Source organism: Schistocerca gregaria, chromosome 1 (genome assembly GCF_023897955.1).
Source record: "Schistocerca gregaria isolate iqSchGreg1 chromosome 1, iqSchGreg1.2, whole genome shotgun sequence".
Lineage (NCBI taxonomy): Eukaryota > Metazoa > Arthropoda > Insecta > Orthoptera > Acrididae > Schistocerca > Schistocerca gregaria.
The window spans coordinates 758,423,284-758,440,963 of record NC_064920.1 but is presented as its reverse complement, the minus strand read 5'-3'; the positions used below and the strand labels follow the sequence as shown (position 1 = coordinate 758,440,963).

The 17,680-nt window shown below is 43.5% G+C and overlaps 1 protein-coding gene across 3 annotated transcripts in view; it reads left to right on the top strand.

The window, feature by feature from the left end:
• The window catches only part of LOC126267922 (longitudinals lacking protein, isoforms H/M/V-like), a 136,790-nt gene that overhangs the window by 30,333 nt on the left and 88,777 nt on the right, over nucleotides 1–17,680 (top strand). For 2 of the 3 annotated variants that reach the window (XM_049973243.1, XM_049973235.1), the window contains exons 3-5: nucleotides 5,445–5,594; nucleotides 8,965–9,246; nucleotides 10,238–10,414. In XM_049973243.1, coding sequence (XP_049829200.1) covers nucleotides 5,445–5,594; nucleotides 8,965–9,246; nucleotides 10,238–10,414 — 609 coding nt within the window. The remainder of the gene's footprint in view (nucleotides 1–5,444; nucleotides 5,595–8,964; nucleotides 9,247–10,237; nucleotides 10,415–17,680) is intronic. The other variant, XM_049973252.1, reaches the window with a different exon arrangement.

The window sequence follows — 17,680 nt, the reverse complement described above, 5'->3', positions numbered from 1 at the left end:
TCGTAGTTGAAGGTGACTTTATTTAACACACAACCAACTTCAGGCTTGTATCCCATCATCAGGTGGTTTACATTCATGTACTAAGTTTCCATACTCGATGTTGGAGATCACTGTTTAAACAAAAAAAGACAAAAACGAAAAGGTTGGAAGGGGCTAAGTGACGTGTTGTAAAATATTGTAGTAATTACATATAGCTGTTAAGTCCATATCATTATCACATTTTTTTATGAATTCTTGCTGCCAGATGATAGAAGGTTAAACAGACCGCCACAACCACCCCCCCCCCCCCCCAAAAAAAGGGAAAAAAAAGCTAGTTGTTAAGCTGAATGGCATCCATATGTTCCTGCTATCTTATAGTGAACTCTTTCCTGTCTGACCTATCAACTAAGTTTGTTAACAAGTAGCTTTGAGAGATGTTGTGAAGCCTGTAGAGGGGACAAGGAAAAGCCTTTGGGGAAAAAAGTAGTTGAATGAATATCAAGAGCAAGGCAGATGGTGTTAGTTATTTGCATGTTTTGTGGATCGTAACTGCAACCTGTTGCTATGATATGGAATGCAAATCAGTTTTATAATTAATGTGCTCTCTCTCTCTCTCTCTCTCTCTCTCTCTCTCTCTCTCTCTCTCTCTCTCTCTCTCGCTCTCTCCCCCCCCTCTCTCTCCCCCCCCTCTCTCTCCCCCCTCTCTCTCCCCCCCCCTCTCCCCCCCCCCCTCCCCCCCCCCCCCCCCTCTCTCTCTCTCTCTCTCTCTCTCTCTCTCTCTCTCTCTCTCTCTCTCTCTCTCTCTCCCCCTCCAGGAGACCAACTGTATCAGCCCCACACCATTCGTAACTGATTAAGTATTTAAAATATATAATGTTCTTTGCACGACAGATCACTGTGTCAGACATGTTAACCGTGCAAGTTGTTCTCTGTGAAGGGTTGCATGTTGAGGGCTTTGTTGAACACTTTCTGAGTGCACTAGCAGTTTTCCTCTGTACTTTCCTAACTCTACAGGAGATAGTTTGATTGCCTTGTCTCCATTGGAAGTAATCTCTGTTGGTCCCAGATCCTAATGTGCATTCAATAGACAGTGAATTTTGTAGTGGTTTGCGGAAATATTACGATGCTACTACAGTGACTGTTCCAGAATACTGTGGTGCCACCTGATTGAATCAATTTCAAAACTAGGAAATGGGTTTTCATAATGAACACTATCTGAGAGCCAGTCTACAATCAGTTTTTGCGTCAAGTTGTGGAGCCTAATTACAGCTATTGATCATCAGATTAATTCACCCAAATAATCTCCCATAATACTTAAATGGCAGTAAAAAAGCATACTTAAATGTTTTCCCGGTGTCAGGTTCACTTTTATGTGAATTTAATAACCAAACCCAAGACGTAAGTCCTGCCTGTCAGAAATCTAGTTGTAGAGAGGATACATACTGTTTCTAGGGGCAGTGTTAACTTTTAAATGCATTTTGTATACGGGGAAATAAACAGCCGAAGTACAAACATGTTGCATGTAAGAAGCTACACAATTTCTTACGTGGCTGCTCAGTGCACACTTTCAATTGTTTGATCCTATTTGCCAGTCATTTCATGAAGTGAATTTATTTTTGTACTCATAATCTGGAAAAGCATTGTTCTACAGAAAAAAAGTTATAAAATTAAGAAGCAGTTTTGGACACGTAGATAGGTATTTAAACATGTTTACCGGTTTCGGTCCATTTTAGACCATAATCAGAACATAGTGATACAGAGCAGAAACTGTATGTATGAGGCATGGACATCATTGCAGCTCGAAGACAATTTTGTCCAGAGGAAAAGTACTGCAAATTGGCTAAGGAAAGCGTATGCAGTACACCTACACCACCCCCTTTGTGCAAGGGTTCAAGTGGATCATGCCTTTGATTCAGAACCAGTTTTAAACTGAATGCAGTTGTGTAACGAGTGTCCAGAGCGTCGGAAGTTAAGTTGCATTAGTTCAGTGCATTGCAAGCAGGGGCTAGCAAAGTATGTGTTGTTACTGAGACTTACGAAAAGCTATAAAGGGCTTATGAAAACTTACTACATCCAGGGCATATGTTCAGGTGACACAATACCATTTTATTTGGCCAAGAAGTAGTGGAAGGCAAAACTTGTGCATAGATCCAAAACGTGAAGAACAAATGATAATGTGAAAGGAGTGAACTGATGATGATGATGATGATGATGATGATGATGATGGAGGGGGGGGGAGAGGGAGGGTGAGTGAGTGAGTTTGAATTTCTTCAGTGTCCATCATATTTTAACATCGGATGTGGATGCATGAAAACTGTGCAAAATTTGATCCAAAGAACCTCACAGCTAATAGAACAATAATAATTGGGAGGGTGTGTCTGGAACATCTTCAGGTGGAATCTCTTCATCACATTATCATAGGTGACTATGCATGGTTTTCAGATATGATCCCAGAATTAAACACCAAAGTCTGGAGTGGCATAACGGTAAACTCTCCATGTTTGAAGAAAGTGAGAATGAGCAAACCCAAAATCAGTGCTTTCGCCTCCTCCTCCTCCTCCTCCTCCTCCTCATCCTCATCCTCATCCTCATCCTCATCCTCCTGTCCACAGTTCCTGGATTCTCCATTAAGAATGTGTACCTCCAGAACAAATTTTCAGTCAGTCTTCTTATCGAGATGCTCTTGAAAAACTCAAGGAAAGCTGTACCTGAGCATCTAGGACTGGATGTGCATCATGGCAATTTCCATCACACGACTATCTCTGTCTATCCATTTTTGGCAGGAAATGATCCCTGAAAGTTCCTCAGTCCTCCTATTTACTGGATCTTGGTCTGGTGCCCTCATTTTATTGCCCTGTTTGAAATCTATTTAAAGGGTATTTCTCTGATACTTCCAAGTGTAACTGACCAGCTGAAGTTTATTTTAACAGAAGCCTTCCAGGATTGCGACAAAAACCGGAAACATAACATTGCCACTGTGTAACCGTCAAACTAGTACAAAGGGGACAACCTTGATGTGTGAAAAATAGTAAAATTCATGCTTACGAAAAAAATTGCTCTCATTACATTTTTAACTCATATTTGTGTAACTAGAATCCACATAGGCAATAAAAAAGATTATACAGGTTTTCCACAGGTTCTGTGAATCGGAATTTCCAACATATCGTGAAAATATCAGGTCCCCTCATTCCTACTACTTCTCCCATTCCTACCACTCCCCTCAGTCAGTGCTGCCACCACTTCTTGCCAATAGCCTAGTAGATACCGACGAGCGGCAGGGATGCATGAGTGGTTTGTTTAAATCTAGTTCTTAGGGACTGTAGATGCAGTGGCCAGAGATGTGGTCATGTGTGCATGAGCTGTGCCTGAGTATTTGTGTGAATGTGTGTACTCTCGTTTTCTGATGAAAGGCATGGCTGAAAATTCAGTCGAGAGTGTGATAGTCTTTTCTACATGCCTGTCTGCAGCTCAGCAATCATGTTTACGGTGAGTTGCTACCTATCCTCATTATTATTGATTCTCAGAGTATTTGAACAAGTTACCTGTCGCATGGATTGACCAATGTGGTCTCATTTCGTCAACATGCTGTCCATGGCTCAAGAATAGCTGGCCACATGGGTAGATATACGCAACGAGCCAAAACTGGAGTCTGTTTCTGCGGGTATCTGTAATGGCTTGGGCCCACCTATCTGAAGCACATTTGGTTCTTGCTAATGTGCAGGCCCTGACTTTTGGATCTAGTCTCACTGATCTGCCTGCAGGCAAGGTCTCTTTGTGTGCGACATAATGCAGCGGATTTTCATGGTTTATACTTCTGCAGAACTGTTTTGAAATAGGCAGGGCACATTCTTAAAAGAGTTTGAATAATATTACTATCTACTAATAGTAGTGAATTAGTTACTCAAGAATTAAATGTACAGAGAGAACTTTCGTAGGACATTGCATTCTGATTTCTGTTTTGCAACTGACACTGAAGTTATCGACACACCACTTCCTATAGTTCTTAACGTTCTGACGACTTAAAGTGTGAGTGTGGATCTGGGTTAGATCAGCTTATTTCCCCAAGCCACCTTCCACTTATTTACGAGGTGACTGACTTGGAATTTGCAACCACTCTTCTTTACTGAATAGCCGACTGCTGGAAACCCTCTTGACTTTTTCTCTGTCGAATAATGCTAGGTATGTGGATTTTTAGACTCTTTCTACTTATGAACTAAGTAGACATACAAACTTTAGTTTTTGTCAACTAACGATGTATTTGACCTGCATACACAAAAATCTCACTTTCCACATGAATATGTAACTTCCTGCAAGTCTCTTGTACAGTTGGACGTGAGAAACAAATAGAGTGACAGTTAAAAGAAAGTTGGCTTGGATACCATGACCTTTCGTAACATGAATCGTAAAATGAGTTGCCTCTAACAAGGTTGCGTCAAGAGTCTACAAGAGTACTTTTTCAACTGTTCTCATTTTAATAACAATAGTCAATGACACAATGAGCACAGAGCTGCATATAAACTCCATGGTTCTTCCTTACACACTCACTAAAACATCTATGGATTGCCCGACAGGTACTTGTCGGTGCCGTCCAACTGCTGCGTCTACTTTCTTCTCGCAACTGATTTTAAACCTGCACACACAAACATCTGACATGCAGTAGGTAGGGTTCTTCCATCCCACACTCATATCCTGGATATCATGTGTTCAAGACGGTAGAAGGCTGAGTGGTTCTAGAATTTACACAGAAATTCTCGAATCGGTAAAAGTTACTGTCACGACATGCTGAATTGTGACTGTAAATAATGTCGTGTGACTTTGTCACTGTGTGTGTATATGTGCCTTTCAACATCATGTTAATTGAACAGTTCACTTTGTGTCTTAGACATTCTTTTTAATAATCTGTGACACTATCTCCAAGTGAAAAAGGAGTGGTGACTGTCAATATGATAATATGTGAAAAAGAAAGTTTTTTATAGTCTGACTACACTATGTAATTAAATAACAATATAAATAACAACAGATACAACATAATATTTATGGCCTGGGATAAAAAATGGATCACTTTCAATGTGCTGAGTGAGCTGCAGCTCCTTTCTAATATTTCCTAACCTTCTCTTTTTCAACCGGATAAAGAAATAAACAGTTCTCAGAACTTTTGTAGTTACTGTCTACTTCGGCATGTCTGTTTTTCAGTACTTTGAATTTTTAATGTAAGTACATGCCAGCAACTGTATCTCCAAGAAATTTTATAGTTTTCTAGAATGAAATTTTCCTTTTGATACAAATAAATATTTACATTCTCCATCACCTTTATTTTTATAATAGTTATGTAGGAACTTTATACAGTATTTCATAAATTGCTACATTTTGATCATAGATTGTTGTTCACTCCAAGAAGAAAGTTTGATATTGTGAGAAAATTGAAATTTAAAAGTGTGTAACTGTTTATATTTTTATCTTTACAGGTTGTGCTGTCAGCATGTAGTACATACTTTGATACAATATTTTCTCAGTACGAAGAAAAGAATCCTATCGTGATTTTGAAGGATGTTAAGTTTGCAGATATACGAGCACTTGTTGAATTTATGTATCGTGGAGAAATCAACATAGATCATGTGAGTATCAGTGACTTGGTTCATTCTGCTTGGAAATTTTAATTGATTATATGTTTGTGATCTAATCAACTCATCTCGCAGCTCCTCATGCCCTACCATCCCATTATCATCGTAAGCACTTTGCACTAGTAAGAGGATTGGTTCCTTCCATTGCCACACCAGATCACGCCGTACAGGACATTTCAGACAAGCTGTAGTGATCATAATTATAAAATTTGGCACTGAAACTTATCTGTGGCTCAAATAAAAATCAGATTAGTTATATTCAGCAATTATTCTCATTATTTCCCCAGGTAATAATTGTGAAATATTATTTGGGTACACTGGTCATGTAGATCAGGGCAGATAATAGAGACCTCAAGGAGCTAGTCAGCAATAGCTGAGTTTGTGTTTTGAAACTGTGTGTGTGTGTGTGTGTGTGTGTGTGTGTGTGTGTGTGTGTGTGTGTGTGTGTGTGTGTGTGTCGCAGGAAATTGAGAGCTTGTGTTGACTTCAAGGGTGGAAATTATTGGTACAACCTCAGTAAATGTCCCTCAAACTAAAGGCAAACTATGCGCCCATCGAGTGGTTTGCTGTTGAAGCAAAACGGCAGGTAGCGAACAATCTTAGAGGCGTTTGCTGTATTCCTGTTGCATTGGACTTTCTCAGTATTCAGGGCTGTGCTCTTTAGCATTTACTTCCTTAGTTCCTCACTGAGTGAAAGGGTGCAGTTGTATGACACTGGACATATATTCATGGGGGGCAGCAGGTCTCTGGCTATCCAGATCTAAATTTTGGAAAAAATACTAACTTCTACTCTGTGTCTAATGACCTTATTGTAAATGGAGCATTAAACGTATAACTTAATCTTCCTTCATAGATGATCATTGGAATCAGTGTCCAAACTCTTAAAATTTCCAAAGTATAATCATACAATCTGGGAGAAATCAGACTGAATCTGCGAAAAAGTCCTTGATGAATAAGTCTTGAGAATGATAGTTCTGAAGAACTGTAACAAAATACTTGTCTCAATACATTTTCCTTAGAAATTCCTTCGAGAAAATTTCACAATTTTATGTGCATGAATCTGGGAGGTAAAATAACATTCAAATCTTACCATCTATATGCAGATACCAGACGGAGATTTAATTAACGACTCTTACAAAAGTAAAATTCACTGACAAGAGACACCAGTTCTAGAATATTATTTATGAGGTTGGGACGTGTACTGAATCAAATTAAAGAAGATACAGTGAACAATCAAATAATAGCTGTCTGATTTGTTGCAGATTGGCATAGTAAGTGCGTAAGTGTCATAAACTGCTCAGCAAACTGCAGTGGAAAGTTTGAAAAGAAAGGTATTATGAATTGTGGAGAAACTTTCTCTCGAGATTCAGGGAGCCCATGAACAGCAAAAATGAAGAAAATTACTGACTCCAACACGCACCCCATATAATAGCCACATTAACAAAGTTAGGTTTCAAGATTACGCCGAGAAATATGGGCAATTCTTTCCATGTTGCCTCTGTAGATGTAACAGTGGGACATAGAAATTACGATATATTACTAGATCCTCTGCCATCCACTGTAGAATGGTTTGTGGAATAGAAGATGAAAGCAAGAATTTGTTTTTCCTTCTTTTCCAAACGAGTCTTTTTACACACATTTAAATAATCTTAATATTATCATACATTAATTGCTATAGGTCTTAAATACACTGACAGAAAAAAATCTAGGAGGAATTGTGACATAAACAAAAGTGGGTAAGCATGTTTCTACATCTGAAAGATAATGTCTAATCCAATTTCATGCCAGTTGTGTAAGAGTGGCGCTAGTAGTGCCACTATGAGAGTAAAAATCAGATTTGCTTTAAATACGCTCCATAACAGTTGTGAGCATTAGTGCCTCTGGGACTGGACTGGTGAGTTGATGTGTGTTAAGAATATTTTAACACGCAAGAACCATTAGCAACAGCTCACTGAGCTTGAATGATGTGTAATAGGGCTATGAGAAACTGGACGTTCCTTCCGAGATACTGCTTATAGACTTGTTATGGAATGTAGCCACCATACACGATTGCTGCCTGTGGTGGTCATGATAATGTATTGTCACAAGATGACTGGGCTCCGGACACCCACATGGCGCTAACAAGAGAGAAGACCACCATGTTTGGCATGTAGCTCTGGTGCATTATACTGCATCTGCAGCAGCGATTTGAATTGCATTTGGTACTACAGTGACAAAATGAACTGTTACAAATTGGTTACTTTGAAGACAGCTATGAGCCAGAAAACTTGTAGTGTGCAATGCACTGACTACATACCGCCACCATTTACATCTTCACTGGCATCGAGCAATAGCTCATTAGAGGGCAGGGTGAAGGTCTGTTGTGTTTTCTGATGAAAGCTGGTTCTGCTTTGGTGCCAATGATGTCTGTGTGTTGGTCAGGAGGAGGCCTGTCGAGGGCCTGCAACCAAACTGCCTGCATGCTGAAAACAAAGGACCTACACCTGGCGTTGTAGTCTGGGGAACAATTTCATATCATAGCTAGAGCACTTTCATGGTTATCCCATGCACTCTGACTGCAAATTTGTACATCACTCTGCTGATCTGATCTGTTGAGCTTCCATTCATGAACGGCATTGCAGGTTTTTTTTTTTTCCAACTGGATAACACTTGCCAACAAACCACTATTGCAACCCAAGATGCTCTATAGAGTGTTGACATGTTGTCTGGACCTGCTCAATCAGCAGATCTGCCTCCAGGCGAGCACATCAGGGACATCATTGAACAATAACTCCAAAGTCATCCATGAACCGCATTAACTGTCCCTGCATTGGCTGACAAAGTGCAACAAGCATAGAACTCCGTACCTCAAACTAATGTCCAGCACCTGTACAACACAATACGTGCAAATTTGTATGCTCGAATTCAACAATTTGGCAGTTACACTGTAATGTACTCACTTTTCACATGTGCAATGGCTTATCTCGCACTACATCAACATGTGATCTTGCAATGTTATTCACTTAAATATGTTACCTAGACAGATGTATTCTCAAAATTTCATTGCTCTACATTAATTACTTTTTGGTGTGTCTTTCTTTATTTTTTCTTTAAATCAGTGTGTATATAGGACTAACTTTTAAATTGCTTCTGGAGCTTATGTTTATTCTTTTGATCAACATTGGAGATCTCATTGACTTTACTTTGCTTATCCTAACGTTTATTGTATAAGCATAGAGAGAAAATTCTAGGTTGATAGATATTTAACATAGTTAAGGTCTGCGATTTCTGTTACATTGTTTCACCTATTATATTCTCTGATGTTTTCTCGTTTTTCCCCTTTCTTACCGTAAGTTCTATGGTAAATGAGTAACTTATATTTCAGTCCCATTTGGCTAGTTTACTAAAAGCCGCAGAAGACTTGAGAATTAAAGGCTTGGCAGAGGTTTCCTGGCGATCTGAAACGCAAGCAAATCAATCTGTAGAGGAGAATGTGAACAATACTGACACCCGATCATCACAAATGGACACAGTGGTTAGTGATAATGAAGTTGAACCACCACTGAAAAGGAGGAGAGGTCGTCCTCCCATGGATGCAAGCAGTCCTGTCTTCCATCCAAAAGTGACAAGCGTGTCAAGTGTTGTCACCAATGAAGCAACTTTTAGAGTAAGTCCTACAAAATAATTTATTGTATTGCTCATTTTGAAGTAGTTATATCACATTGTGGCCGCACGGTTGGAGGCGCCATGTCACGGATTGTGCGGCCCCTCCCGCCAGAGGTTAGAGTCCTCCCTCTGGCATGGGTGTGTGTGTTGTTCTTAGTGTAAGTTAGTTTAAGTAGTGTGTAAGACTGATGACCTCAGCAGTTTGGTCTCTTAGGGATTCACACACATGTTGTCATCACTTTGTAATAGTAAATATGTTCATTAAATGCTTATACTTATCATTAACTTCAGAGTGTATGGAACAATTAGTGTTTTATTACATTATTGTAATATTTCATTACTGTGTATTTCCTGTACTGTATTTGTTATGTTTCTAAAGATTCTCTTTTGTAGTGTGCACATTTGAGAGAGTTAACTTGGGTAAATGAATCTGCATGTGTTTACAACTGTTCTGAATTACAGTTGTAATTGTATTGTCCATTCACCTGTTAGTTAACGAAAGTACCAGAATATTATAGGTAAGAAAAATTTTTGCCTGCTTTCAGAGTGGTGGAGAGCAGCATCAGTCATTTCCTTTTGGGCTTTACTTAAGCAAATCCAAATTTCAACTAATAACTAGCCATTATCATTGCAGTATTTAGAGTTTTAATACATGCTCTAGTATGTCAGCCGCTGCTGTTTGGGCTTAAACTAGAAAGGAAATGACGGATTGTTGCTCTCCATCATTTTGAAAGTAATATCACACTCATTGAGTGCATTCCACTTTCCTAGTAGAAGGTAATTTATGTGTCTGATTCTTCTTCAGATGTAAAATAATAAAAATGTGGGTAGTGGAAATATCCAACAGCATTTCAGTAATCTTAAGTCAAAGTGCTTCGGAAGACTAATTCGTAATTTATATCCATATCATCAGTACTTCATCCATTCTGTGTATGATGTTGATGAGGCAAGTTTAATTTGATAAAATATGGTTTTTTTTTCCTTTCGTACAGGACAGAACTGGGACATCTGATGCAGAAAATGAAACTTCAGCTTGGGATGAAGCAGAAAATGAGGTGATTAATTGTGATACTTCAGCAGAAGCTACTCCAGCTGCATCTTCAGTGAGTGTCCAAAGTTATTCAACACTTCTCTCGCACCTCGCCAAGGGCACCCCGACCCCATCACAGGTACCTCACCTCACCACACTGCATGTTAATTTGCTGACACTTTCATACTTTTGTTTGTTCTAAATTTGCCAGTGATTGTACTTTGCATTGTTTTGGTTCATAATTATTTCTACAGTATTATTCAGAAAGAGAAATATGCAGTTCTTGGCTGCTAATTTGCTTGCTTATAGTTCCTCTGACTCTCATTAAAATATCATTGTGAATTACATTTCCAGGAAACAAGGATTAAAGGCATATTTTCCGCAGTGCTAGTTGTTTTTTGGGCGGCACATCTGACTCCATAGTCAGCACAAAGTTGAGGCTGTAGGCTAGCATAGTTTCTTTTTTATGGTTGTGTACCTCAGTCGATAAAAACAGAACCGTTATAGGATCACTTCACGAACCATTTGTCTGTCTGTCAGACCATTAACACCCCTTTTTATCATGGTATAAAGTTTAAATTTCTCACATACAGTACTTGGCAGTGTGATAAATTTAAGTTTTGAAGTCAAACCATGGAAACTCCGGGTTGATATATCAACAATGTAAGGGAAAGATAGATTGTTAACGTACTGTAAAGATGACATGACACATTAGCTTTTAGCAACAGCGATCTGTCTCGCGTGTGTCAATAAAGAGGGTGCAGGGAAGGGGAAGGGATAGCAGTGTACGGATGAGAGGAGAGAAGAGCACTGTCTGGCAGTGTCTGCATGGACTAGACTGCCAATAGGCAAAGTGTTGGGTGGTTGTGAGGCAGAGAGATTGGGGGGGGGGGGGGGGGGGGATGGGCGAGTGCATTGGCCGACGGCGGCACACAAAATGGATGGGAGACAAGAATACATAGGCAGTGATAGGACAGAGGGATGGAAACTTTTGGGTGGAAGCTACGGGGATAGTATGTTGCCTTAAGTTGAAGCTGGGATAATTTCAGGAGCGGAGAATGTCTTGTAAGGACAACACTCTTTCGCGAAAGGAAAGCTGGTGGTGAAGGGGATGATCCAGATGGCTTAGGAAGTAAAGCAGCCATTGAAGTAAAGCATGTTATGTTTAGCTGTATGTTATGCCTCAGGATGGTTTACTTTGCTCTTTGGTCACAGTATGGCGCTGGCCATTCATTCTGATGGACTGCTGGTTGGTAGTCATACCAATATAGAAAGCTGTGGAATGATTGCTGCAAAGTTGCTATATGATGTGGCTGCTTTCACAGGTGGCCCAGCCACTGATGGGGTGGAATAAGCATGTGACAGGACTGGAATAGGAAGTGCTAGGTGAGTGGATTGGGCAGGTCTTGCACCTGGGTCTTCCACAGGGATTTTATTCTTGCGGCAATGAGTTGGGATTTGAAGTGGCATAGGTGTGGACTAGGATGTTGTGGATGTTGGGTGTGCGAAGGAGCACCATTTAAGAGGGGTAGGAAGGATATTGGTATGATGTCCCTCATTTCAGGGCATGGTGATAAGCAATCAAAGCCCTGGCAAAGAATGTGGTTCAGTTGTTCCAGTCCAGGGCAGTATTGGGTGACAAAGGGGGCACTCCTATGTACTTGGTTCTTGGGGGTGGTTGGAGGATTGGGGGTGTGAGGAGGAATGGCATGGGAGATCTGTCCACAGACCTGGTCTGAGGAATAGTCCTGTCTGTGAAGGCATTCGTGAGACCCTCAGTTTAATGGGCAAGGGATTTCTTGGCACTGTAGATGAACCATCGCCAGGTTAACAGTCTGTATGAGACGGATTTTTTGGTGTGGAAGGGTAACAGCTGTTAAAATTCAAATACTGTTTGTTATTAGGTTTAATGTGGACAGAGGTGTGGATGGAGCCATGAGAGAGGATGTAGTCATCATCCAGGAAGATAGCATGCTGGTTTGAGGAGGACCAGGTGAAGTGGATGGGAGAGAAGGTATTGAGGTTGCAAAGGAACAAAGATAGGATGGTTTGGCCCCTAGTCCACATCATGAAGATGTCATCAGTGAACCCAAACCAGACTCCTCCACTTAGAAGTTCTGCCAGAGTGATTCCATATCATAAGTACATGAACTGAACCACGTTCTTCATCGGCACTTTTATTACCTAACATAATGTCCAGAAGTGTGGGATATCCTACCCTAGATCCTTCCTACCACTCCCAATGTGGTATTCCATCACCCACCCAATTTCCATAATACCCTAGTCCATCCCTATGCCAATACCAATCACAGTTCCTTGCCTCTAGGGACATACCCCTGTGGAAGACCTGCCCAATCCACCCACCGAGCTCTTCCTGTCATAGGTTTACCCTACCCCACCAGGGGCCAGGCCATCTGTGAAAGCAGTCACCAGCTCTGCAACAATCATTGCACAGATTTTTAGATTGGTATGACTACCAACCAGCTGTCCACCACAATGAACAGCCACCACCAAGCTGTGGCCAAGAGCAAAGTAGACCACCCTGTGATACAATGTGCAACTGAACATAACATGCTTGATTTCAGTGGCTGCTTCACTATCAAATTAATTTGGATCCTCCCCTCCACCACCAACTTTTCTGTATTGTGTAGATGCGAGTTATCCTTACAAGTCATTCTCCGTTCCTGAAAATATCCCAGCCTCAACCTAAGATAAACTACTGTCCTCCACACCCTACTGTCCCACATGCGGGTGCTGGTGTACATGCGCACATTTACCTTTTGGGTGCATGTCTTTTGGCTGTACAGTGGACCCTCCTTTTGATGAGTATGGACACCCACTCCGTGAAGGAAGCCGCTGTGTTCCGCCGGTCATGTGCATGACGCAACCATCGTTCTTCACACTCGCCAGGTCTGGTTGATATGAACAAAAATGAAGTACGGGAGAGTAAGAGTCTTGGTTGTTTATCCTACAGTGAGGCTCATCAGAAATGTGACTCTTTTCATCCTGTTTCTATGGCATCTAATTTTGCCTCTGTTACATCCTTTCGTCTCTTCCCTCATCCTTACCCCGTCTGTCTCTCTCCTCTCGCCCTCCCCTGCAGTTCTCATGCAATGCCCTCCGGGTTTCACTCCCCTTACCTGACTGGAAGAATGTCCCCATTCTTAATCGCCTGTCAGTGATGGACCCCCCCCCCTCCTGAGGCTCCTCCAACCCCTCCTTGCTACCCCCCTCCCCCCCCCCCCCCCCAGCGTCTCTGACTGGAGGCTTCACGGCAAACAGACCTCTTATGCCCACAGCCCTAACTGCTCTCCTTCAGCAACTCCCCCCTCCCTTTCTCCTCCTTGGAGATTTTAATGCCCATTAGTTCTTCTGGAGCAGTGCTTTATTGTCTAGTTTGGGTCTTCTCATGGATCAGTTTCTTGTGGACACAACCTGTGCCTTCGTAATGAACCCATTGTAATGCCACTTGTGGCACTTTCTCTGCCATTAGTGTTTCATTCACATCTCCTAGCCTTCTCACTTCATTACACTGGTTGCTGCATGATGACCTCTGCAATAGTGACCATTTCATGCTGATTCTCTCATTCCCTTTCCACCTCCCAGTGGACAGGTTATTCCATTGGGCTTTCCATTGTACTGATTTGCCTCTATATTTGTTACACGACCTGTTTACCTGTCTCTTTGTCAGGTTGTACTGATGAGGTTGTCCGTTATATGACCAGTATGATTATTCACACCTCCTGCACTGCTGTCCACCCGCTCTGTGGGCACTTTGGCCATTGGTTGGTCCCATGATGGAGCGTGGCCACTGCCATCGCCATCACCATCTGTGATCACTGTCGAGCCTTGCAATTCCTTAAGAAGCACCAGACCTCTGCCAATGTTATTATCTTTAAATACCTTCAAACTAAAGCCTATTATCTAATCAATCAATCAATCAAACAGGGTGTTGGGAACATTTTGTCTCGTTACTAGGTTCTTCTCTTCCTTTGTCACAGGTGTGGGCTACACTCTGCACACTCAAGGTTGCCAATGGCCTCCTTCCTCCTCGGGCCTTGCCCTCCGAGGTGGTATCAGTATGGATCCATTGGTTCTTGAGAACACCCTGTGACCAAATTTGTGATGACATCTGAGTTACCTCCTACCTAGCTGAATTCCTCCTCCAGAAACAGCAGACTGAACCTACCCACTTATGTTTTACCCCTTGTCAGGCAGAATCCTACAATGGACCTTTTACTGAACAGCAGGCTGGTCCTCTCCTCGTCCCACAATTCAGCTCTTGGCCTTGACTCCATTCCAAACCAGTTCTTCAACCTCAGTCATACACGACGTCATCTCTTGTGTGGATGTTAAACTGTATTTGGCTCCAAGGTTTTTTCTGCTCTCAGTGGAGGGACAGCATCGTGATTTCTGTCTATAAGCCCGGTAGTGACCTTTTGTCCCTCAATAATTATTGGCCAGTCAGTCCGACCAACAACCGAGCGAAGTAGCACAGTGGTTAGTGCACTGGATTTATGGACTCGCATTCATTTGGACGACAGTTCAAACCTGTGTCCACCCATCCTGATTTAGGTTTTCCGTGCTTTTCCTAAAGCGCTTCAGGCAAATGCCAGGATGGTTGCTTCGAAAGGGCACAGCAGACTTCCTTCCCTAATCTGATGGGATCAATGTTCTTGCTGTTTAGTCTGCTCCCCAGATCAGAAAACCAACACTGCAAGTTATTTGAACGTATGACGATTTATCGGCTCTGCTGGGCCCTTGAATCTCTGAACCGCATCTTTCAGGAGGGACAATCTCCAATTGATCATTTGCTATGGTTTGAAACAGCAGTTAGGCAGATTTTTTTCTCAGCGCCGCCATCTGCCGCAGTTTTCTTTGATCTTTGCAAGGACTAAGACGTGGCTTGTTGTCATCACATCTTTCCTCCACTTCATTAGTGGGGTCTTTGGGGCACCCTCCTGATTTTAATTTGCCAGTTCGTCACACTAGTTGTTCTGACTTTGTGTTGGCATGTTATCTGCTCTGTGCGAACCCAGGAGAATGGCATTCCAGAGGGTTCCATATTGAGTGTCTTTGTTTTCCTCATTGCTATTAATAGACGTGTGGCCTCCATCGAACCGTCGATAATCCCTGCTCTGTACTTTGCTGTATCTGGATTACTTCCTACTCAGTGGCATCTGCAGAGCTACAGCTCCAGGATTTCTGTATCTGGAATAGTTTGCACTCGCTGGCCTCTGCAGAGCAACAGCTCCAGGGTGCCATTTGGGACACTATGGTCCGTCCCAATCCAGATCCCCCCTGTGGGTTCGGGGGTAAGAATAGGCCCACGGTATTCCTGCCTGTCGTAAGAGGCGACTAAAAGGAGTCTCAAACGTTTTGGCCTTGTGCGATGGTCCCCTAACGGGTTTGACCTCCATCCTTCTAAATTTTCCGAAGAGCGAGCCGATTGGGGAAGGGCGCCTTACAAGGAGCGATGTGTCCATCATGCATTACCATCTCTAGCCAGGTTTGTCGTCATCGCTTAGCAGTCCCGCTCACCTACCATCTCTTGGGCGTGGATTTGTTCTTGGGTGCAGTTTATTGCAGTCTGCTATGCTGTGTCGCTTTATGCGCCAATGACGATGTTGGACTACATCACCTGAAATCCAGCACGGTAGCCAGTCCGTTGTGGTGGGGCCGCCATGTACCCTGTTGGTTGTAGCCCCCTGACTACACAGGGATCGCTCTGCTGATGCCAGCGCCGTTAACTCCCCACGTATGCCAAGGAGTAGATGCCTATCTCCTTGGGGCATTGGGACTCCCGGCAATGGCCATCCTGCCAGGTGGTCGTTGCTGAGGCTGGGTGGCACCCGTGGGGAGGGCCCTTGGTCGGAGTAGGTGGCATCAGGGCGGATGACCCGCAATGAAGCGTGGTACATCATCTCTTGCTGGCGGCCAGCCGCCAGCAGTCTCTAAGCGTTCCAGGGCTCAATACAACGCAACTACATATGACCCCAAATCGTTCCCCTCCCTGGCTACACCGTGGGAGGAACGAAAGACTAAGGATGCCAGCGAACCATACTCGCCCCACTACCTAGTGTGTACGAGAGCTGATGGTGAATCCTTTACATCCATGAAGCCTCAGTTCTTCGTCGAGCACTTAGAGGACAAGTTCGGGGAGGTGGAGGGCTTGTCCAAAATGCGCTCGGGCTCGGTTTTGATCAAATCGGCGTCCTCCGCCCAGTCCCACCGGTTACTTGATTGTAACAAGCTGGGGGATGTTCCGGTTACAATCACGCCCCATAAGAGTCTTAATATGGTCCAGGGCTTAATATTCCATCGGGACCTTCTATTGCAGTCCGATGACGAGCTTCGCGCCAATTTAGAGCGGCGAGGTGTTCACTTCGTCCGGCGCGTACATCGTGGTCCAAGGGATAAGCAGGTTGCCACCGGTGCCTTCATCTTGGCCTTCGAGGGTGATACTTTACCTGAGAAGGTCAAGGTGATGGTCTATCGTTGTGACGTCAAGCCATATATCCGTCCCCCGATGCGGTGCTTTAAGTGCTGGAAGTTCGGGCATATGTCTTCCCGCTGTACTTCGAGCCTCACATGTCGAGATTGTGGACGCCCATCACATCCCAATACTCCATGTGCTCCGCCTCCCATCTGTGTAAACTGCAGAGAGCACCACTCGCCTTGCTCGCCGGACTGCAGGATCTTCCAGAAAGAGCGCAAAATCATGGAGTATAAGACCCTGGACCGCCTGACATACACTGAGGCCAGGCAGAAGTTCGAACGCCTCCATCCTGTTCGAATGACTGCCTCTTACGCCGCGGCTACTACTGTTATGGCCCCATTAGCTCTCCCTCAGACTGCCACCTCTCAGAGCCGGAATGCTACACCTGCCCCCTTGATGGTGGAGGGCACTTCACTCCCTGCTGCTCCTGCACTACCTGCCTTAGGAGCAGCAACCCCCCAACCATCGGGGACATCAGTCCCCACTTCTAAGCTGGGGAAGCCTCAAACTTCCCCGGCTCGAATAGCACGGAAAGGGTCCCTTGGGTCCCTTCCTTCCCAGGTTTCCGCCTCTGGGAAGGGTGACGTCAGCCAATGGAAGAAAAGCAGACCAGCGGCTGGTCGCAGGGCTTCCCGCTCCTCCTCCGTCCCGGAGACTGACTCGCTGGAGCCCTCCCAGCCAATGAAACCCAAGGACCAGAGAGACAAGACGAAGAAGAAGACCTCTAAGGCCAAGGAACACGCGGTGGCATCCACCCCACTGCTCCCTACAGGCTCTGCGTCCGAGGATAAGGTGGAGATCCGGGCGTCCGCTGAGGACCTGGATCTCGCCGGACCCTCAGACACCATGGAAGCAGATTGTACTGGTCCTCCATCGGTGGCAGCAGGTGACCCAGTGGCGTGATCT